Source organism: Candoia aspera, chromosome 9 (genome assembly GCF_035149785.1).
Source record: "Candoia aspera isolate rCanAsp1 chromosome 9, rCanAsp1.hap2, whole genome shotgun sequence".
Taxonomy (NCBI): Eukaryota; Metazoa; Chordata; class Lepidosauria; order Squamata; family Boidae; genus Candoia; species Candoia aspera.
This window is the reverse complement of record NC_086161.1, coordinates 12622669-12645211: the sequence shown is the minus strand read 5'-3', so window position 1 is coordinate 12645211 and position 22543 is coordinate 12622669. Positions and strand designations below refer to the sequence as shown.

General features: G+C 40.2%; 1 protein-coding gene across 1 annotated transcript in view; it reads left to right on the top strand.

The window, feature by feature from the left end:
- The first annotated feature begins 4290 nt into the window (after positions 1–4290).
- Positions 4291–22543, top strand: part of NUDCD3 (NudC domain containing 3) — a 45523-nt gene continuing 27270 nt past the window's right edge. Inside the window, exons 1-2 of the mRNA XM_063311546.1 lie at positions 4291–4670; positions 7527–7840. Coding sequence (XP_063167616.1) covers positions 4473–4670; positions 7527–7840 — 512 coding nt within the window. The 5' untranslated portion in view covers positions 4291–4472. The remainder of the gene's footprint in view (positions 4671–7526; positions 7841–22543) is intronic.

Below are 22543 nucleotides of genomic sequence, written 5' to 3'. Positions count from 1 at the left end.
TATTTTAAGATGGGTGGACTTCAATTCCCCTGCTGGCTAGGGAATTGTGAAGAGTTGAAGTCCACCCATCTTAAAGTAGCTGGGGTTGACGAACACTGTGGTAGAGGCTTAAAAATTACAGGATGGGAAAAAAATGGGTAGTTTTTTTGCTCCCCTCTTTATAACATTGCATTAATTTCATTCAGTGATTTGCCAACATCACTGAAATGACAATCTATGAAATTCTGTGATAGGATGTGTGTCTAACTTTGAGGAAAGTGGGTTGTTGTTGTTGTTTATTCGTTTAGTTGCTTCCAACTCTTCGTGACTTCATGGACCAGCCCACGCCAGAGCTTCCTGTCGGTCGTCAACACCCCCAGCTCCCCCAGGGACGAGTCCGTCACCTCTAGAATATCATCCATCCACCTTGCCCTTGGTCGGCCCCTCTTCCTTTTGCCTTCCACTCTCCCTAGCATCAGCATCTTCTCCAGGGTGTCCTGTCTTCTCATTATGTGGCCAAAGTATTTCAGTTTTGCCTTTAATACCATTCCCTCAAGTGAGCAGTCTGGCTTTATTTCCTGGAGGATGGACTGGTTTGATCTTCTTGCAGTCCAAGGCACTCTCAGAATTTTCCTCCAACACCACAGTTCAAAAGCATCAATCTTCCTTCTCTCAGCCTTCCTTATGGTCCAGCTCTCGCAGCCATATGTTACTACGGGGAACACCATTGCTTTAACTATGTGGACCTTTGTTGTCAGTGTGATGTCTCTGCTCTTAACTATTTTATCGAGATTTGTCATTGCTCTTCTCCTAAGGATTAAGCATCTTCTGATTTCCTGACTGCAGTCAGCATCTGCAGTAATCTTCGCACCTAGGAATACAAAGTCTTTCACTGCTTCTACATTTCCTCCCTCTATTTGCCAGTTATCAATCAAGCTGGTTGCCATAATCTTGGTTTTTTTGAGGTTTAGCTGCAAACCAGCTTTTGCACTTTCTTCTTTCACCTTCATCATAAGGCTGCTCAGTTCCTCTTCGCTTTCAGCCATCAAAGTGGTATCATCTGCATATCTGAGATTGTTAATGTTTCTTCCAGAGATTTTAACTCCAGCCTTGGATTCCTCAAGGCCAGCTTGTCGCATGATGTGTTCTGCATACAAGTTGAATAGGTAGGATGAGAGTATACAGCCCTGCCGTACTCCTTTCCCAATCTTAAACCAGTCCGTTGTTCCGTGGTCTGTTCTTACTGTTGCTACTTGGTCGTTATACAGATTCTTCAGGAGGCATACAAGATGACTTGGTATCCCCATACCACTAAGAACTTGCCACAATTTGTTATGGTCCACACAGTCAAAGGCTTTAGAATAGTCAATAAAACAGAAATAGATGTTTTTCTGAAACTCCCTGGCTTTTTCCATTATCCAGCGGATATTGGCAATTTGGTCCCTAGTTCCTCTGCCTTTTCTAAACCCAGCTTGTACATCTGGCAATTCTCGCTCCATGAACTGCTGAAGTCTACCTTGCAGGATCTTGAGCATTACCTTACTGGCATGTGAAATGAGTGCCACTGTTCGATAGTTTGAACAGTCTTTAGTGTTTCCCTTTTTTGGTATGGGGATATAAGTTGATTTTTTCCAATCTGATGGCCATTCTTGTGTTTTCCAAATTTGCTGGCATATAGCATGCATTACCTTGACAGCATCATCTTGCAAGATTTTGAACAGTTCAGCTGGGATGCCGTCGTCTCCTGCTGCCTTGTTATTAGCAATGCTTCTTAAGGCCCACTCAACCTCACTCTTCAGGATGTCTGGCTCTAGCTCACTGACCACACCGTCAAAGCTATCCCCGATATTGTTATCCTTCCTATACAGATCTTCTGTATATTCTTGCCACCTTTTCTTGATCTCTTCTTCTTCCGTTAGGTCCTTGCCATCTTTGTTTTTGATCATACCCATTTTGGCCTGGAATTTACCTCCAATGTTTCTAATTTTCTGGAAGAGGTCTCTTGTCCTTCCTATTCTATTGTCTTCTTCCACTTCCGCGCATTGCTTGTTTAAAAATAATTCCTTATCTCTTCTGGCTAACCTCTGGAATTTTGCATTTAATTGGGCATATCTCCCCCTGTCACTGTTGCCTTTTGCTTTCCTTCTTTCTTGGGCTACTTCTAGTGTCTCAGCAGACAGCCATTTTGCCTTCTTGGTTTTCTCTTTCTTTGGGATGTATTTTGTTGCCGCCTCCTGAACAATGCTGCCAACTTCTGTCCAGAGTTCTTCCGGGACTCTATCTACTAAGTCCAGTCCCTTAAATCTATTCTTCACCTCCACTGCATATTCCTTAGGAATATTAGTGAGCTCATATCTAGCTGATCTGTGGGTCTTCCCTAATCTCTTTAGTCTGATCCTAAATTGTGCAAGAAGAAGTTCGTGATCTGAACTACAGTCAGCTCCAGGCCTTGTTTTTACCGACTGTGCAGATGTCCACCACCTTTGGCTGCAAAGGATGTAGTCAATCTGATTTCGGTGTTGTCCATCTGGTGAAGTCCATGTATAAAGCCGTCTCTTAGGTTGTTGGAAGAGAGTGTTTGTTATGCAGAGTGAGTTGTCTTGGCAAAATTCTATCAGCCTATGTCCTGCTTCATTTTGTTCTCCCAGGCCATACTTACCTGTAATTCGAGGTGTCATTTGACTGCCCACCTTAGCATTCCAGTCTCCTGTGATGAAAATAACATCTCTTTTAGGCATGTTGTCCAGTAGGTGCTGCAGATCCTCATAGAACTGCTCTACTTCAGCTTCTTCAGCATTTGTGGTTGGGGCGTATATTTGGATCACTGTGATGTTAGATGGCTTGCCCTGAATTCGAATTGAGATCATTCTGTCGTTTTTTGGGTTGTATCCAAGCACTGCTTTAGCCACTTTACTATTAATTATGAAGGCTACTCCATTTCTTCTGTGGTCCTCTTGTCCACAGTAGTAGATCTGGTGGTCATTTGATGTGAAGTGGCCCATTCCAGTCCATTTCAGTTCACTGACGCCCAAAATGTCTATCTTTAATCTTGACATCTGAGGAAAGTGGATACATTTTTTTAAAAAATGTAATTTTTATTGAAGTAAATTTCAACAAGATAAACACAATACAAATATTAGAAAAGAAAGAAATATGGAATAATAGTGAATAAGAAAGAAAATAGAAAGAAGATTATAAAGAAAAGGCTTCTCACCTTTTTGACAGTGGTTATAATAGCATGTATATTTTACCCTATGTAATGTGTGGAAAGGGACGCGGTGGCACTGCGGGTTAAACCGCTGAGCTGTCGATCGGAAGGTCGGCGGTTCGAAACCGCGCGGCGGGGTGAGCTCCCGTTGCTCGTCCCAGCTCCTGCACACCAAGCAGTTCGAAAACATGCAAATGTGAGTAGATTAATTGGTACCGCTTCGGTGGGAAGGTAACGGCGTTCCGTGAGTCATGCTGGCCACATGACCCGGAAGTGTCCTATGGACAACGCCGGCTCCAAGGCTTTGAAACGGAGATGAGCACCGCCCCCTAGAGTCGGACACGACTGGACTTTACGTCAAGGGAAACCTTTACCTTTACCTTTACTAATGTGTGGAGCTCAGCTGCGGGAACTCCCCCACCAGCATGCTTTATGATGAGTGGACTTCAACTCCCAGAATTCCCCCACCAGTATGCTTTAAGATGTGTGGAGCTCAGCTCCCAAAAGTCCCCTGCCAGCATGCTGGCCGGGAAATTCTGGAAGTCCACCCACCTTACCAGTCGCCAAGGTTGAGAAATACTGGTCTAACCCAGCAAGGCTGTTGTGCACAGGCGCACAACTTCCCGTCCGGCTCTGCACCCACTTCCACGCTTCCGTCGCTCAGCAAAAGCGCAGCCATGGGGATGCCGAGTACCTTTTCCTGGGGTTGCGCCCTCTCGGAAGAAGACGCAACTTCGGAAGAGGCGGCGGGCCCGCGCAACGCACCTCGACCCCCTTTTCCCGCTCGGATCCCTATCGCTGCCCAGCCACCTTTCGAATCACGCTTTGCTCTCCCATTCCTCTACTTTCCAAGTTCTTGCAACTAACCCCCCCGCCCCGGAACGACTATTTAACAACATTCGCGTGGGGAGGGGGAGGGACCCCCTCGAGCAGCCCCCCCAGAGTTTAGCTCTAACGCGCAGCGCTCCTGAAAACACTTCCAGCCCAACACGCAGAGAGGCGCTAAAGGAAAACTTTTTAGGGGGAACCGCAGCGCTCGCTCAACCGGAAGCTGCTGGGGGAAACTTTTGGGGAAAGGACCGGAAAGGGTGGGTCGGTCACGTGACCGTGTTGCCCTTAGGGTTAGGGTTGCCGTGACAGCGGAACAGTCTTGGGTTCCAGAAAATCGTTGCCCAGGCAAGCGGGCGGGCGGGTTTGTTGGGGCGTCCGGGCGGCTGTCGCCTCGTTCCCGGGGAAAGGCGAGCGGGCCCTCCGCGCCCGGACGCGCTTTGTCCCCGCCGGCCTCATGGAGCGCGCCGGGGCCATGACGGACATGTACGACCAGGCGTTGCTGGGCATTTTGCAGCATGTGGGCAACGTCCAGGAGTTCCTGAACACCCTCTTCGGCTTCCTGTACCGCAAGACCGACTTCTACCGGCTGTTGTTGCAGCCGTCGGACCGGCTGGGCTTCCCGCCCGGCGTGGCGAAGAACATGGCCGTTCGGGTAAGCCTCGCTGGGTCTCCCTCCTCCCCAGCACCGACCGGTTCCCTTAGGGACGCCCGAATTGTCCTCCCCCGCCGGGTGGCTTAGCCAGAGTTCTTTCGGCAGCCGCTCAGATCAGATCCCCAGAACAGCCCCGTAAAGTAGGCCAGGCAAAGAGCGAACGGGGGTGCGGAAGCTTCTGGTTCAGCAGGCTGTGGGAACCAGGCGGCTAAACCATGAAATGATTGATTGGTTTGGATGCGGCGCTTTATGTGAAGACAGTCATGGTGCTTTGTTTACCGAGATTCAGGGCAGGTTTTTACCTTTTTTAAAAAATAGTGTTAGCAGCCCAGAGTGTTGTATTTGAGATGGGCAGCCATGTAAATATGTAACAAATAAATGTTGTGTGACCTGGCTAGTAAGTTTTGCTGGGCTCATAAACTGCGCTATGTGAAAATGGAGTTTAGGCTTAGTGTATAGGGCAAACTGAGCCAGTTACGACTTAAGGAAGGACAGACCATGGCTTCTTGAGATGTATATAGCAAATCTATGTGTCTCTGTGTGTAAAAAAGAATTGAGGGCACCCAGTGAGGTTCTTAGCTTTGAACCCATTTTTTTCTCTGATCTTAGATGAACACAGATCAAGTGCACTAAAGTCTAAAGTGAAATTCCTTCATTTGCTGCCTTCCTGATGATCTGGACTTCAGTTCTTTAATTTCTGTTTGTGTGCTGGTCTTGCACACCTTTATCCAGTTATACCTGAAAAAATGTTCAGGTTACCTGGTGTATGAAGAGTGAACTCTGATAGATATTTCTGTTTACAGTATTGATTCTCATCCACCCTTTACCCATCACTGATGTTAACATTTCAGAACATGTTGTTGTTAGTTGCCATCGAGTTGTTTACGACTCGTGGCGACCCTCTATATAACAGAACGAAATGCTGTTCAGTCGTGCACCATATGCCTGACTCTTCCAATGTTTGCATCCATTGTTGCTGTAACTATCAATCCATTGCATTGAAAAGAGGAAGGTCTTCCTCTTTTCCGCTGGCCCTCGACTTTACCAAACATGATGTCCTTTTCAAGCAATCGGTCTTTCCTGACGATGTGCCCAAAGAATGAAAGTCTAAGCCTAGTTGTCTTTGCCTCTAGGGAACATTCTGGTTGTGTTTCTTCTAAAACTGATTTGTTTGTTCTTCTGGCAGTCCATGGTATTTTCAATAATCTTTGCCAACACCACATAGAGCCTCATGTGGTACAGAGTGGTAGGTGGCAGTATTGCAACCAAAACTCTCCCCATGACCTGAGTCAATCCCAGTGGAAGCTGGATTCTCAGGTAGCCGGCCCAGGTCAACTCAGCCTTCCATCTTTCCAAGGTTGGTAAAATGAGTACCCAGCTTGCTGGGGGAAAGGTAATTATGACTGGGGAAGGCAATGGCAAACCACCCCACTATAGTCTGCCAAGAAAACATCGCAAAAGGAGTCAGAAAATGATTTGGGGGACTCGGGGACCTTTCAGAACATACCATCTTGATATTCAGGCACTGAAAACATATTCCTGTCCTATGTCTACTTCTTTCCATTTTTAGCACCCTGCTTTTTAATTTTCAGTGTATTTATACCATTTGGAGGGGGTACTATTTTTTGTGGCTCTGTAAAATTTAATAAATATCTAATTAAAAAATATGTATTGTACATAATGTTCAACATATGAGCATTGCATGCAAAGAAAACTTTATTTTTAAAGATGGTGGAGTGGGTGAGAAAGAAAGGTCCACACTTTTCCCCTGAACCTTCTTAGATCATATTAACTGTTAGTAACTATAGCTATTTTCTAGGATTGTTATGCTGCACAAAATTCCAGTTGTCTTTGCATTTTATTTATTTATTTATTGTATGGCACATTCACTTTGCAGTTCAATAGAATAAAAACACAGGAGATAAAATACAAGGTATAAAATATAGAGTATGGGCAGCCATGTAAATCTAATAAATAAATGTTGTGTGACCTGGCTAGTAAGTTTTGTGGGATCATAAAGTGTGCCACATGAAAATGGAGTTTAGGCTTAGTGTATAGGGCAAACTGAGCCAGTTATGACTTAAGGACAGAAGGTCCTTGCATGTAATCTGGAGATACTACAGTAGGCAGTCCCTTTCATTGGATACTGTGGATTGCCTTTTGATGGATTAAACTCTCTCCCCTTAAAAATTCCTCCTTTTTATATGCCTACAGTGATGCTCTTTTAGACAAAGTCTAGCCTTCAGATTAATATGTGTTCCAGCCTGATTTTTTCATACCTTCTATTTATTTATAGAACAATTCACTGCTTGATCATTGTTACTGAATTATTTTTGCCAGCTGCTTTATAAAAACTGGCTTTTGTCAGCATGAGTAGAGTAAATACTTGGATCCAAGTATGCTTATAAAATAGCTGTACGTAGTTACAAGTAGGAGGAGATTCTTCAGCTATATGCCTTATTTGGGTAACAGATTAAAACAAATACAGTTAAAGAGGTAGGCTAATTTGGCGCATGGGGAGTGCAGCTGTTTTTATTTAGTTTCATACCTGCAGTACAGTAGCAGACCTTCATTAACCTCTTAATCTGCATTTTTCTTTAAATCCAAATAGGAACAATGTCAGTTAATTTTCTTTATACATAAGGGACTTTGCCTTTTCTTTACACTCTCCATAAAATGCAGTGGATTCACTGCTTATGGCTATCAGGTATGTACTGTAGATAAATACTTGTTCTTGGGGCTGAGCTGATGAAAAAGCAATACTGTTATCTCCTTGAAATGTGGTGTTTGCTATTCTCTAATGATGGTCTGTGGGTTAACAATTGGGTTGTTGCTTGATTGCTGTTTTATTTTCAGGCATTCAAAACCTTTGAACATCTGGCCCGTCAAGATGATGAGAAAAGACAGCAAGAAATTGAGGAGAAGTTGAAGAAAAGAGAGGAGGACATGGTGGCTGCAGGAGAGAGATCAAAGGTGCCTTTTGCAGTTGAGGAGGTTGAGATCACCTCAGCAGTGGACCATGACTCTGGATTGGAAGGTGGAAAGCCTGCAGATTTGGAAGAGCCTGTGACACTAGAAGAAACAGTAGAAGCACAAGTCGCTAATACAACAGCCGAGCTGCCAGTATCTGTTGCTGCCCCTGTAGAAACTGAACAAACAGAATTCCCCAGGTTAGTGGCTCTAGTGGTGCTCTGACCATGTCAAACAGTTAGTGACAAAGTGCAGCCATTGTGACCTAGTAGACTTAGGATAGGTTTGCCTTTGCTAAAGGGGAGAGATTCTTAGGGAAACATGTATTGGTGTGAATAAGGGATAATCTTGCTGCTTCAAGGGACTGATTATGCACCCTTGTTCTAGTTGTGTGTCAAAGTGTGCAGTACTTCCTGCGTTTGGCTTGCTTTGACCAGGTGGCTTTTGCGGGAACTCTAGTAATGGTTGGAGCTTAATCTATGCAGTAGTAGTCTCTGAATGGCTAAAACAGATTGCATCAGTCAGGAACTTGGAAATCTGCCTTATATCTACAGTAGTCAGACTCTTTCCACCTAATCCAGAATAGTCTATTCTGACTTGCCACACCTTTCTTTCAGAAGGCTTTCTAATCATCTGCTGTCTGATCTATTTTAGATACTGGATTCACCAAAGTATATTACTGATACTTTATCAATGATTTGTGGACTGTGTCCTTCTCCAAGTGGAATAATTACATTTTTGTTTTTCAAATAAAATTCCTAACAAATTGAAAGCTAATGTATCAGCAAAGGGATAGGCCTGACTACTGTTCCTGACAGTAATACAAATATTTTTCTTTAAAAATAAATCCCTTCTACACAACATGTAAATAAGAGGCTGCCACTATCTTAGATTTAAGTGCAGTGATGTACTGGCCAAACTTCTTAGATCAGTATAACAATGACCTGGGGTGCCCAAGTCTAGTGGCCTGGAGAGAGATCTTGCCTAAGCCCAACCTATATAACTTATTATGCACTGGTTATAGATAAGGAACGGGCATTTAAAGCTAACTCTTTCACTGTGCTTCCATATAGGTTAAGCTCAAAAGCTAAATATTTACTGAAATTTCTGTGTTTTTTTTCAGTAGTCCATATCATTTTTGTTTTGCTGTCTGATTTTCAAAGGCTTCTACTTGTCTTAACATCCATTCCTAGTTTCTGAGATACCACAAAAGCATTGGGCTTTTGTTTTTACAAATACATAGTAATGAAGCTGGAAAGTTCTTGTACACGTTTAAAGGCAGTATAAAATAGATACGTCAGTAATAATGTGGGCTGTTACAGCATTTAGAACCCAAAATGTGACAATTACACCTGCCTGGTAACTGTTTAAAGTTGCTGTTCTAATCATGCACGTAGTAAAGTTAGCCTCTCTGAAAGTCAACAAATGTGTTTGTAAGTATTGAATCCTAAAACTGTAAATCATGTTGTGATTTAGTATCTAAGTAATTATTCAACAATTCACTGGACTCACAACCACTTTAGACATGCTATGTCAGCTGAATTTCAGTCACTGCTTTCCCTAGCCTGCAGGCTTTTTGGGAACTATTGAGAGAGAAGTAGATATCATCTACAGTGGCTATTGGTACAACAGACCCCGTTATCATGTGGCTGAGATTTTATGGGAATATCATTCACAAATCTCAAGTGCTGACTCAGAGCAAAAGGCTTAGAAAATCAAATGCACTACTTTGCTGAGGAATTATCACTTACATCCAGTTGTTCAACATCTTTATGTAATCTGATGCTTAATCGTAACCTGGCTCTGTCATTATGATTTTTAAAAACTAATAAAATATGTATAATAATGCTGTATTAATAAACAATAAAGGGAACATTGGCTTTAATGGCAGTGTTTAATTTGTGGTGCTGTTAATACCACTGTACTAGCTTACGTTATTATCAGACTCAAATTGAAGTAATGAATGAGACATTCTGATGTCTGGAATGATTCTTTGGATATGTACCCTCACTCTCCCCTACTTATGGGTATTAGTGAGTAATGTCTATAGAACTTCAGATTGACTTAAAAATCCAAGGTCCAAATGGGTAGTCTGGTTTACATTGTGATGTCACTTTATAAATGTCTTGCTATTTGACAGGTAGAAGTATGTCTTTCCGGCCAGTATATAATAAGTATAAGTTTGGTAGCATTTTATTGGACATATATAAAGCTGTTCTGAAGTGTTGTTGTGCAGATGACTTAGAACACTGATAGTTCAAACAGCTATTTCACTAATTAAGTTGGAAAACACAGCTGGCTGAAAGCCTGAAATTCCATTCTTTAGCATCCAAGCACCACTCTATGCTAGAGATGTTTAGAAGTGTTGTGTGACTGTGATGTTGAACTAAGTTTGGTGAGATCTGGGGAATGGATGGGGAATTCTGGGAGTTGAAGTCCACACTTCTTCAAATTGCCACGGTTGAGAAACACTGGGCTAGCGTGTGAGTACCTGTTGCCAAAGCACTCGTGGCCAGGATTTTTTGAGAACCATGTACAAAGTGATCTTTATTGCATATATGTCAGAATTATAGTAACTTTTCTATGCTTCCACTGGGTGGTGTCAGCGTCCACTGAATGCATCCTCAAATGCATATTAAAGTATTGTTATCTTTGAACTCTCTTAAGCTTCCCTCTAGACAAAATTTAGTCTAAAATTTTGGCTGATAAGATGTTATGAATAATGTGTTTTTTAGCCACAGATTGATGAAAACTGAGATGCAGTGTGATTTCTGTCTGTTTACCTGAAGGTAATAAGTATCAGTGATGAAAAACAGGAAATAGTTAATAAATGGAAGACGAAATCTTGCCTCTTCTAAATTTCTTTTTCTGATTTTAGTAGCGTTAAACAAAATTACTCATTCATACTTTCTGTACACGTCAAATTCTAGTTGAGATCAAGTCTATATTCAGTGAAAAATAAATTATGCATGATTACATGTAAGTGCCATTCAGCTTGGAGGTACATGGGCATCAGGTTCAGTTCATGTCTTGTCTCAAAAAAAGTTTTGCCTTTTTCAGTATTTGAGATATAAACATTTATCTTTTGAGATGTAACCAAATATATCAGTATGTTGCAGTTGGCTAGAGTAAAGCTTGATGAATTTCTACCTTTCTACTGCAGATGAGATATTTATGAATTTCCCCCCAACATTTTTATGACTTTAAGAAGGGTGATGAATATCTATTTTTGTGGAATATTCCACCTTCAAAATAATCACAAATGTTTGTGTTGTATCAGGTGATATTCTGGTGGGCAGGATGGCAAAGTCTGCACTTTGTCATAGAGTGTGGGCTTTGCATGCAAAAACCCAAAACGTATTTCAAACCCTGGAGAGCTGCTGCGGCTTAGTATAAGCTGTACTCAGCTAGATGGATCCAAAGGTCTGACTTGATAGCTTTTGAAAACTAAATACTTTTTTCCTCTTTCTGGTTCTGCTTCGGACAGCTAGCTTCAATCTCAAAAGGCAGCTTCGTTTTTCACTTCATCTGCTGTTGCAACCCTGTATGCCAACTTTGGCAGCTGCATTACAGCTCTTTAATATAGAATCAATACGATTCTTTCTACTTTTTCTGTTCTTAGACTATGATATAATACTTCATACCCTTGAGCACTTCTGTTAAGTAATGCTGAGGGGTACAGAATGCAATGCGATAATATATTTCAGTTGCTGAGCCCTATTAATTTGGCTTAACTGTCTAAACAATTCCCCATGGGAACAGAAACCCAATGATCATCATGTCTCCAAGTTCTGAACAATGAGAGGGAAGAATTGCCTATTTCATTACCATCTGGGTAGTGCAGAGCTGTTCTTTACACCCCTTTTCTGTGCTCAGACATTTCCATCTGTTTTGACAAGTAGTTCTCTTCATTCTCAATGTCTGAGCTCATCTGCTTTTTATTTTGAGTGCCCGCCTTCTCACTTGCCCTACTTATAGACTTGATTCTGCATACATTTGCCTGGCAGTATTTAAAATAAAGTTGCATGTGCCACTGAGCAACCTGCCTTCTGATTTCTATTTATGTTCCTTGACACGGATTCTAAATTCTTCTTTTTTATTATTTTTAATATACATAACTGCATTCCTCCATTTGTTCTTTTTGTTGGGATAGCCAATGCTTGGGAAGAAAGCCCTCTTGCTTGAAAATTGGACCTGGTCTGGAAGGAATAGGTTGTGAGGAAATCCATAACAGGTAGAAGGCAGTAACGGTGAAATAAATTTGTATTTAATTTAAAAAATTGGATTTTACTTGGTATTAAAATGAAAAGATTTTTAAAAAGCAGTTGAAGCTTCCAAAGACATAGCTAATGGTTTGGTCTAGATGGAAGAATCTTCAATATATCTAATTTACAGAAATCAATCCTATTTATCAAAATGGGCTTTGGATCATGTTCTTCTCAGAGCAGGTGAAGGAAGTGTAATAACATTTATTTATTGCCTTTTAATCTTAATCTTCTATTAGAAGGATTCTCAGAATGGCTTCTATACTATTAATAGAGAAGAGGTACTGTAGTCCTTACCTGTGGGTTTACAAGCTAAAACAAAGTGATGGGCACTGAAGAAAAAGAAATTTTAGCACTAATTCTTCAAGTTAAACCATTGACCCTTAAATAACTGGCAGTATATACATCTGGGGAGAGGAAGAGCTTAATGGAGCTGGTCTTTCAGCAGGGCAGATTGAAAGGTTCTCTATCACATCTTCTCTTGCTGCTGATTTTTCATCAGTCTGTCACAGGAGTGGAGAATTATTTATTGGTTTGAAACAATGAAAGAGAAGACTTGTCTGCCAAACATAGGCCATGAAACTGTAGCAGCTAACCTCCCTTTTTTTGCTAATCAGTCACCTATTCGGCATGACCTGCAAATGCACATCTGGCTTTCTATGAAAGGTGAAACCATATTGTGTTTAATCAAGGTTTGTTAAATAAATAACAGTTGTCTAGATCCATGCAATATCCAAAAAGACACTACATTTTATCTTATCGTAATGCAATGTACAAATAAAGCTAAGGATTATCCACAGGAATTAGCGCATACCCCAGTTGGTAACCAGCCTGGTTCACACAATTGGGTAAGCTATAATGAGATTTATTTGGTTTGAGCTTAATACAATATATTAACCAAACAAACATGATTTGTAGCATTGAAATGCTAAAGTAAGGCTAGACATGGAAGTATTTAGCTCTTGTGAGGCAAAACACTCCCATTTGCAGCCATGTGTGCGTGCATGTGTGTGTGCCTTCAAGTCCATGTTGACTCCTGGCAACGGCCTGGACTAGTCCCTGCAGTTTTCTTGGCAAGGTTTCAGAAATGGTTTGCCATTGCCTCCTTCCTAGGACTGAGGGAGAGTCACCCAACCGGCCCAAGGTCACCCAACCATAAACCATCCCCAAAACTGCTCCTTCCAATATAGAAATTAAAGCTTGGCTGAACATTTTCATCCCCTTATGCTTCCGCAGCTGCCAGTCAGAAAGATAAGTTGCAGCCCCCAGGCCAAAAATATTGTCTATCTCAGTGCAATATGCAAATAAGGCTGCAACTAACAATTGGAGGGCAAAGAAACTTGGCTTCTGGAAAAGAATGCATTTGCTGGTGCCCAATTTTGTCCATTCATCTTATTTATTTCCCAAGACTGTATTAGAAGGAAGAGAGTTGGAAGAACCTCTTGAAGTTCTTGGAGATAAAAGACTAAAATGCAGCACTAAATGTGGCATGGTAGAAGTAGTAGATGTCTCTGAAGGAAAGCAAGGGCTAATGATGGCAATCATCATTATAACCACAAGGGATTGTTTGCAAGTAGAGCTCATTTGAGTTCTTCTCTGTGGTAGGAAAGAATAAGGAGGAGTTGATATATATTGAGAAAAAGTAGGTTACATTGGAAGTGTAGAATTAATACACCTGTGAGGCCCATTTATTCCCCAAAGATTTGCCTGCCTTGAAGCTTTCTGTGACCCAGAACTTAATGTTTTTTTTTCCTCCCTCTCTGGCTGCTTGAATTCAAGGACACAGTTCCAGTATTGTAGAAGGTTCTCGGATTCAAGAGAAACAATTGAGTTGAATTCTTTCTGTTTTGTGGACATATGTGGATACACTTTTTCTATTACATGTTACTTAGCTCTTCCTGTTAAGTCTTGCACATCTCTTAGAAACATAATAGTAAGACGTATTTCTGTAACACACATTTCATGTTGTGTTGAGATATGCATGCTCCTGGTTTTCTTTGGGCATAGAACCATGGTCCATTATGCCTTCAAGTGCTGTATGTGGATTCGTCTGTTAGCTTTGCATGGTTGGTACTTTGTACAGGTAGACCCCATTGCCCTAAGGCAGTGTTTCTCAATCTTAGCAACTTTAAGATGTGTGGACTGCAATTCCCAGAATTCCCCAGCCAGCATGCCCTAAGGTATGGGAATGGATCTGTCAGCAGACTTGAGTATTTCACTTGTCCCAGTAAAATGAAATTGCACAGCATGGCAACTTTAGACCTGTCTACCATTTTTATGGATTATTTTTGGCAATTGCTCTTATGTTACATTTGTAATAATGAGACCTTTATCATTGTTGCAGAATCACAACCAGGTCTCAGTTGTCAAAGGATGGAACTTCAGCCAGATGCCAGAATTCAAAATGCAGTTGTAATCATTTATTTCATCTCACTGTTATGTTATGTGGTTTGGGAGTTGGGTGCCTGACTTTGGAAATGAGGACATGAAGTCCAATGGAAGCATAGGTTGAACTTGCATTTATATTCCTCTTGGTTGCTGCTTCGTTTAACTGAGATGCACTTTCTTTGCTGTAGGCAAGAGGACAGTGTGTGAATGACTTAAATAAAACATGACTTCTTTACTTACAATTGGCACTCATTAAAATGGAGAAACTTATAAAATCCTCACCAGAAGAGCCCCAATCCTGTCAATGCAGTATTGTGGCTTTAGAAGGGGTAATTCAAGTTACTTCCTGTTGTGCACAGTTTAGGCTTGTCTAGGCTTGAAAAGGCTTGCCTTGAAATCAGAGCTGGCAGAAAATAAATGTCTTCCTTAGGCATTCAAAGCTCATTTTTATTCCAATATATTTCGCACAATTCTCCCCAACAGCTTTTGCATGTGGACATTGTGTGCTCCATTAAGTTCTCAAGGGCTGCTTCCTGAGAGCAGCAGGTCTTTCTGCTTTTAGCCTTAATTTCTTAAGAGAAGTAAAGCTCAATTTCCTGGCAATGATCTTCTGGAGCTGCTTTGCCCACTAGGAGTTGCATGTTAACTCCTTGGTATCAGAAAAGTTGTCTTGCTGCAAGCTGTACCATAAACAACTCCAGTAACTTTCATTTGTCTGACTGAAATGATAAAGGACATGCATATCTTCTGTCCAGAAGTGTGTTTAAAGCGATCATTTTAAACATAAAAAGGAGTTTCGGCAAATATTGTGCTTCCCTGTATGTAGGAGATTTTAGTAAATAGGTCCATCCATGTACTTTATAGGTTTGACCTGGCTGGTTATGTAATGCACTACAGCATTTATTCCAAGTTCTGGAAACTTTTTTCAGTTGTGGGTTGGTTGTCCCGAGAACTCTAATTCCAATAGTTTTGAAGGGCACTAGGTTGGGGAAGGCTGTTAAAGGATGATGATGTTTCTGCCTTTTGAACTGGAGACTTATACATCATGCTGTGTTGTTTTGTTAATCATGACTTATTGAATAAACTCCAGTTAGAAGTGTTTGTCCAATATAGTAAGCCATAAGCAATGGTTTATAGACCACTGCAACCAGTTTTATACAGACTATGATTTAATGTGTTATATGAACCTAGCCATTTAGTCACTAATCAGTATTAGACTGAGAAATTGGGTAATGATTTACAGTTACGTTACCCATTTTTTCTTGGAAGTTACTCCATTTCCCTGAAGTAATGTCTGCATTGTAACAAATCCTTCACCTTGAATTGTTCAAGGTATCTATTTTTGCTGGAAATTTAATACAATCTAAAGCTTGTTTTGTTTGGAATAAAAAGCAAAATCAGTGATATTTGGTGGAAAAATCACATTAGTTCGTACATATATTAGGCCAACTGAAGGTGCATGAAATAGTATATAAATTACTGACTTCCCAAGAATTCTGGCAGATAAAGAGTCCTAGGAAGCTTGAAAGTTTGCATAAAGCTTGTAAACCTTTGGTCTTAATCTGGAATTTAATTTGTGTGAAATACAGTACTTGTTTGGGAAAGTAGAACCCTGAAATGCAGGACTTCTGCCAAATGTAATTGATGCTGAAATGCTCCTAAAACCCAAGCACTTTGGGTTCATTAATATTTATGAGGAGGCTATTGGGTGTACCCAACTTTATAATGATATCTAGGTTGCTGCCTTATGCAACTGGTGGTGACAGTATCTTAAGTGCCATACTAGGCATACTTGGTGGATATGCCCGTTCTGTTGTGGAAGAGACCTTGTGTTTGGAATAAAAGTTATGAAATAACTAAGGAAGCATATAATTTGTTAGATTTTGATCTTGATATTGCTCCAGTATGAAGGAGAAAAAAAAATGATTAGTGGGATACTGGTCAATGAATAAGAGACAATATTTAGCAGGGGAAACTTGCTAACCAGCTAGCGGAAGACCTTCCTAGATTCCTTTCTTTTAGAAGCTATCATTTTAATTGTATAAGTTATCTATAACCAGCTCATCACAATGTGTTCTGTGCCATGCAATGAGCAAACCTAATTCCTTTTTAAAGAGATAAAGCTAGTTGCCAACTTGTAGCATTTTAATTAATGACGTACTACTTTTTGGGCTGCCTTGAATCTCTCTACTTTCGACCATATTTTAACATGAGGCAGGAAAACATCATCTACTTTCTTTACATGGGGTGTAGTTTTGCTAAATGTATGTGTTTATTTTACAGTATTGATAACCTGTCCCAGTTCTAGCAGAATTTGTTTGGGGTACAACTGTAGTCAATTTCTATCACATTTTCCCCCCAAAACTATTCAGTCCAAAATATTTAAGCTTTCCTTGAAGAGATGGTACTTCCTTGCTCATTTTGATAACTTTTTTTTTTTTTTTTTTTAGAAAAGCCAGTTTGGTCTGGTGGTTAAGGCACCAGGCTAGAAACCAGGAGACTGTAAGTTCTAGTTCCACCTTAAGCATGAAAGCCAGCTGGGTGACCTTGGGCCAGTCCCTCTCTCTCAGCCCAACCCACCTCACAGGGTGGTTGTTGTGAGGAAAATAGGAGGAGGAGGAAGAAGTATTAGGTATGTTTGCTGCCTTGAGTTATTTGTAAAAATAAAAAAGGCAGGATTTAAAAAATCTTTAAAAAATACTTTTCCAGTTCTACAATAATCTGTTTTGAAATGCAGTAAGATTGTAAATGGAGCTGCATTGTAAACTTGATTAGATTGCTTTAGGACTAGCAGGTTGAAACCTCAGCTAAATTTGACGCAGGACTTGTGGCTCTGATACGGTTTCTAGGGCAGTTCACCACTGTGTGGAATCTAGTTTTGAGCCAAAAATCAAATAAATAAAGTTGGGATTTTTTCTTGGTTCAAGGCTTTCAGTTGATGAGTTATTTTTCTTGTGTGTTGCACAAAGTGCACTTATTGAAAATGTGGAATGGTGGAAATGTTATGGCATAACCATTATGCCTCTGCTCTCCTTCTGGAGGGTGAGGGCCTTTGTTTTCTTTTCCAGTGTTTCAAAGGGACTTGCATGATTTTCTGGATGGATCATGGCAGAATAAGGTGGTTTTTTTTTTTGTCCTGCTTCTTCTTCTGATCACCAGTAGATGGTGGTAGCATATGCTTCTGTGAGAGCTGTGCTATCTTAATTTGCAGCTCACTGCTTCTAAAGTGACTCAGATTTCAAAGAGCAGCAGTGTTTATCCTGACATACATAAGCTTTTATGGACCAGAGCCCCTTTAGCAAATACATAAAATACCTATGTAATTAGTTGTGTACATAGAAAAGAAACAGATTAAAACAAACAAAATAAATTGAGTCCTAGCAATAGACAAATGATCATGTTACTCTGTGGTGTATATTTCCTTTCAAACTGAATCATGGCTTTATGCATGTAAGTGAGCTTTGGTACTCTGATATCTGTGAGATAAAATAGAAAATAATCACATCCACAAGAGGAAAGTTTGGTTCAGAACCTTTTTAGATAGACTTTATATAAGTACAGTTATTTCTGTATTTAGGGAGAGGTGGTGTGTCTAAAAGTAATGCAAGAATAAGAGAAACTTACTGAGCAATATAACTTTAAAATACTTTTTAATTGGAGGCTGAAATTACATAGCACAGCTTCACCAACCAGGAGTCTTCTAGATGAATATGGACTGCAGTTCCCAGATTCCTAGCTATCATAATCTTTTTGGCTATGTAGGAGAATCAGGAGTTGCAATACCTATGCAAATGTGTACTGCCAGATTGAGGATAGCTGTCCATTTGCCATTTCACCCTGAAGCTATGTTGTATGTGGTTCAAAATCCCAATTTCAACAGTCTGAGAAATTTCAACTTTTAATATTCTGCCTATGTAGCCATAGAAAATGGCACTAAAAATTCCAGTGATTTTGCATCGGCATGATTGGCCATTGTTTTATTTAAGAGGGTCATATGCCCAGGTTTGGGAATTCTTTCCTAGTGTAGTAAAGAAAAAGGAAAGGGAATTGATGTTAAATTTTGGATTATAGATTGTGCAGGAGGAGAGGATATTTGGTGATATAAGATGGAGTGGCAAAAGATGATGTTGTCTTTTCCTCTGATTACTGAAAAGAACTCTTAGGACTCTTATCAGGTTCTCAGAATGTACACTCATACATTTTAAAAACTTGATCCCATGACAGCTATAAATACGATTTAAAAAAAAAAGATGTGAAGGATGAAATTGTGAGGAATCAGCTAGACAAGTGAATCTATCTGTACAAGGTTAGCTCTGGGATTTGCAGTATGATCTTCTCTTCGGTCAGATAAGAACTCAGCGGACATGTTACCTTTCCTGTAGGTATAGACAGAATTCTCCAAATTCGCAGGCAGAATTTGCATGTAGACCTGTACTTGGAGGTTCATGCAGATTAGTGTGTAGTCTGGCAGAGACAGGTTGGAGCTAATTGCCCCTTCTGTTCCCAGCATGGCGGGGGAACAGGACACCCATCCTCAAAGCCTTGCAATAGAAATTAAATCTTCCTTCCAGCTAGTATATTTTTTTGTAGGCTAGGTTCAGTGTGGCAACTCTTCCTAAATGTATTAAGTTAAGAGACAAGCTCTCTAGTGGTGAGCTGAGTAGCCTATTTGCAGATCCTTGCCTTTGAGAAGAAATAGGAATACAGTGATGTACAACAGCATTGCTGTTGATAGGAATGGATTTGTTGATGCTTATGTTTTTAAAGATTTCACTTTCCCCTTAATGACACACTGGTGTGAAAATAGAACAAGGCAGAACAGAGGGATCCTCCTGTCAGCTAAGCATGAGGAATACTCACCCCTTTATATAAAAGCTAATGTTTTATTCCACTGTCTCCCACAATGTCAGTGCCACAGGGTTTATAGCTACTGCTGCACTGCTTTGTTCCCATTTAGCTGACCAGTTTTGCTAATAGTTGAAGTGCTATGATCTAACTTGGTTGCTATGATTTCTCTTCTTTGAATCTTTATCTTTTGAGTCTCCCTGAACTCCAAGCTTTCGTATCAAACAGATTTGTGCTCCAGGAAGAAAAAACTCAACAAGCTGATATCTGCTTATGTCTATAAACAATGGTGAGAAAAGAAAATTAGATTTACTCTCCTGGGTTGGTTTTTGTTAGTCCATTATTTTTTCAGTTAACTGACAGGAAAAGAATGCGGCCCATGTTGAAAAACCAATGTTGCATTATGAAGAAACAAAATGTCTGAAACTGAATATAAAACTGAGTATATGTTTGGTTTCTAAGAGACCTCATTTCAGAGTTAACATTGTCTGCAACCATAAATAAAACATAACATTTAGGTGAACTGAAAAATGAATACTTATCATAGTCTAGAAAAATATTACCTAATCTGATCTCTTCCTGATATGTTGGAATTATACCTTCCAGAATTCCCCAATTTGCTGCCCAGCCTTGATAATGCCATACTCAGAAAGCCACAACCAGTCACATTAATTTTTTAATCAAGATTCACAGTCAGCCAATAGCAGCTTTCGAATAACTATTTGGGGGTACATATTATTTATTTATGGGACTTATATGGCTGCCCATCTTACCATAATCCTAGGTGGCTCACAACAACAGCCAATAAAAACAGAAAGATAAAAGAACAATCCAACCTTACAAGGAAAACAAAACATACCCTACCATGGCGCCACAACGTCCCATCAACTCCACATTTGCTGGGCTCACTCCCATCCTAGCCCAACACTTGGGGGAAGAACCAGGTCTTCACAGCCTTCTGGATGGCTAAGAGGGTGGGGGCCCTCCTTATGAATCAGAAGATAATGTTTTTAAAAGGCCAAACAAACCCAGGACTCAGTGTTGCCACCATGGAGTCACTTGTGTTTCAGCCTTGTAAACTGTCTTTTCCAATGGGATATTGAACCATGCTGGGATAAATATGGAACCTGGAGGTGTAATCCGCAGCTCCCATGAGACAGACCAGAACCCTCCATTAGGACATTCTAGAAATTGGCCTCGAATGATTTCAGTTTTCTGTCTTCTTCCTTCCTTGTACAGATGAGAAACCCTTCTCTTTTAAGCTTTTGAGAAGTAATGAAAGTTATTTTATTTATTTATTTCTCACATTTACGTGGCCACCCATCTCACACAAGGCGACTCTGGGCAGCGTACAACAATACAATAAAAACAGGTTAATTGCTTTAGTGGTGGGTGAGCCTGTAATAAGAATTCTTTTCCATCACAAGGGGCATGGGCATGTCCAATGTGCCCCCTATATACCAGAAAATAGCATTTTGGGGCCATTTCAGTGTTTATGAATCAAAACTATCAGAATTGTGCCTGAAAATCTAGAGCAGGCAGATATTAAGGACAGGCCCAACCCAGCCCTGTCAGCAGAGAAATTGCAATGTTTAACATTGCTGAAGTTTCTCCATTATTCAGGCTATAAGAACATTAACCAGTTCATGCTCTTGAAGTCAGTTTATATTTCCTGGGGATGGGGGTTGTGGGGGAGAAAAAGAGTTGTATTTATTGGAAGCCTAATACCTTCCCCCTGCTTTCCTGTTTTATTTGTCCTCCAATCTGTTTGGTTCCTGAAATCTCTAAGCATTTTAGGAAGCTGGGATCAGCAAGGTTTGTTCTGTGTTGCCATAACAACTGTCTCCATGGAAATGATGATCCAATGAGAGAACTTTTGTAGAGTCAGTTATGGCCCCCTCTTTATTTCTGCACCATTACAGAACCTGCTTTTTTTGTTTGTTTGTTTGTTTTGATAAATGTTGATAGCCAGCAGCAAGACTTCTAGTCCAAGTCATTCACTTCTGTTTCTTCTTCCCCACTTGGAATTGCATTAAACAACTAAATGTGAAGCACCACATTGGAGTATATTCCTAAGCATGAACGACAGTGTTACCGATAACTCCAGGCTTCCTGCAACCCAGGAAGAGAGTGGGAGACGCTGCATAATCTGGCACTCTGCCTTGGACAGCTTTGAAAAGCTAGAGATCAGCTGTCTGTCTTGCAAGGCTATCTGAGGCTTGATGCTGGCACGGAATATTTTCCTGTACTTATTTCAAGCCAGAAACGGAGGGAGAATGTGCCAGATTTGATTTCACAACTGAAAAGTAGAGTGCAAGCTTGCACATGCATTTTACCCTCCTGCTAGTAGCATTCCACAAGAGAATATTGCATTGTGGATGTTGCACAACTATTTTATGTGTGTCTAGTATTTAGCAACCTTCTTTTTGTGTGTGGATGGCCTTGTTTTTCATCCATAATTCTAACTGTGAGAATCCCACTTATTGAAGGTCAGTTCTGTTCCATGTTTTACTTACCCTTACATTTTGTGATGAAAGTCATGCATATATGTTTTAATTTTTTAAACAAACATACTTTTTTTTCTTTTTCACAAGTGTCTAAGTCCACCACATATTTTGGACAATGTTCCAAAATCCAAAGACATTACTATGTTGATTGGTAAGCACTGAAGCCTCAAACATTTGAAGGACAAGAAGTTCCTGTAGCTGATAGAAACCCAAGACTCATTGGTGTAACCTTGTGCTGTCTATTAATGTATTTTAAACAAAACTGGGCTCAGAGAATTTTCAATCTGGCAATATCATATAAACATCTCCATCATAAGGAAGATAGTGGGAGTATTAGAATTTTTTAGTTTATAGTGCTGTGATATTTCATCTCAGCTGCAGTGAGCTGTCTGTGGTAGTACAGACTGGGAAACAAATAATTTTGTATAGAGTGTGATTTCCTCCCTGAAATCTTCATAATCAGCAACCTCATTAAGAAGATAGTCAATTTGTCTTGTCTCATAGATAATATAAAAACACCTTACCCACCTGCAAAACAAAACATGCTCATCTTTCATTACAATGTACCTCTCTGGTATTGCTTATATAGCTCATCCGGTAGATACTGCAATTGTAAATTATTACTACTTCTGACTTGAAAAATAATGAATTGGCCATTTTATATTATGTAGCTATAATTACTTAATACATAACCATTTTCTTAATAATTGATATGCTTAAATGTTCTCTTTAAAATACCACAAACATAGATGCTGGATCAAGCTCATCATCTGTATGTTAAAAGCTTACATAGTTCAAGACAGTATTTGCCTTGACTCTTAACAGTAGAAAGAAGGAATATATTGATTTGAAAAGAAAGGGGATTATGGAATATAATGTACACCATTATAGGTATCCA